Here is a 1,565-nt window from a genome sequence, read left to right as displayed (position 1 = left end):
CGAGGAGGAGCGGGGCCGGGAGCGCGGCCGGGCCGCCGCCGCCGCCCCCCGCAAGCTGCCCACATTCCTGGGCGTTGTGGTGCCCACGCTGCTCTCCATGTTCAGCGTCGTCCTCTTCCTGCGCCTCGGTGAGTGCCGCCGCCCCCCGGGCAGCCCCCACTCCCGGCCCGGGGCCCCTCAAGTGTCACCAGCTCTGTCTGGTACCCCCAGCCCGGCCCCCGTCTAATCCCGGAGCCCCCGCCTCTGGAGCCCCGAGCCGCCCAGTCTTGGTCGCCAGTGCCCTCCCAGTGCCCTCTCCTGGGCCTCCGTCTCTGCTGCAGTCCCAGTGCTCCCCTCCAGTGCGTACCCCAGTGCCCACGGTCTGGGGGCCCCGTGCCTTTCCCCTGCCTGCTCAGTTCCGGAGCGGGCTGGGGTCCCGGTGCTGTGTGTCCCCACCTGACCCCATTAGGCTGGAGGCTCGGGTCTCAGGACCCAGCGACAGGAACCTGCACTACAGCAACCGAATTAGGACTTTAGGGACCCGCATAAGGGACCCTAGTTCAAAACCCTGATGTTCCGGGAGTAGAATCCTGTGTCTTCCCCTAGACGAGATTCCAGTGCCTTCATGTCCACCTGTCCCCTAGTGCTGGGGTCCCGCTGCTTCCCAGGCATCCTGCAGTGGCAGGCTCCAGCACCTCAGTTCTCTCCCGCATCCCATCCAGTGTCCCAAGGGCAGAACCCTGGTGTCCCCCAGCAGATTCTCAGCTTCCCTTCTGTGTGTGTGCAAAGGGCACGCATTGTTTCCCAGTCTGCCCCCACTTTGGTTATGAGTCTGTTACTGTGACCCCTGGGAGACGAAGGGGGTAGGATGGGCATGGGCTGGGGCAGCTGGCAGCCTTTTGGGGGGCCTGAAGGGGTCGGTGCCCCAGCGTGGCCCGGGGCAGGCGGGGCGGGCAGTGTTTGCTCTGGTCCGGGAACGGGAAAAGCTTTTCCTCTTTCACTTTCCGCCCACGGAAAGCTCTGGGCGGGAGTTGGCGGCGTGCCCGGGGGCCCCGCCGGGCCATGGGGGCCTTGAGACCATTTCCCTGTCTGGGACACCCCCGAGGATGGGGGCACGGCCATCACCCGTGTCATCATTCACCCCTTTCTCACTCCTCTGCCTGGGGGCTTCGTAGAGGCTCTTACTCCCCCAGCCCCACAGCGGGCACGGCCTGACCTGGCCCCCGCCTGGGGCTGTGTTACCCCGGGCAGCGCGGGGCTGTAGGGGAGGTGCCGGGTGGAGGGGAAGGAAAGCTGCCAGGAAGGGGAACTTTCCCACTCTGGGGGGTCCAAGGCTCTCCCTGTCAGCTCCCCGCTTCCCCCACACCTCACATGCTCCCCCGATCTCCTGGGTTAGCAGCCCCTCCTGCTTAGGCCCGCAGTGCTTTTGGGGCATCCCTTTATTTCCACCAACATCCCCACCCCCCCTTAGATCCGGCACTCGGATGCCCTCCGGCTCTCTGGAGACCGCAGCGGGTGCCCTCAAGCCCAGCCTGTCGCCCCGAGGGCTCCTTGCGGTGCCGGTGCCCCGGTCCCCCACCCCTGCC

At 67.1% G+C, this 1,565-nt stretch overlaps 1 protein-coding gene across 1 annotated transcript in view; it reads left to right on the top strand.

Moving 5' to 3' along the window:
* Positions 1-1,565, top strand: part of SLC12A9 (solute carrier family 12 member 9) — a 12,772-nt gene that overhangs the window by 1,298 nt on the left and 9,909 nt on the right. The window contains exon 2 of the mRNA XM_005419119.2: positions 5-128. Within this exon, the coding sequence (XP_005419176.1) occupies positions 5-128 (124 nt within the window). The remainder of the gene's footprint in view (positions 1-4; positions 129-1,565) is intronic.

This window comes from Geospiza fortis, unplaced genomic scaffold, assembly GCF_000277835.1.
Source record: "Geospiza fortis unplaced genomic scaffold, GeoFor_1.0 scaffold172, whole genome shotgun sequence".
NCBI lineage: Eukaryota > Metazoa > Chordata > Aves > Passeriformes > Thraupidae > Geospiza > Geospiza fortis.
This window is presented reverse-complemented; position numbering and strand designations above follow the sequence as displayed.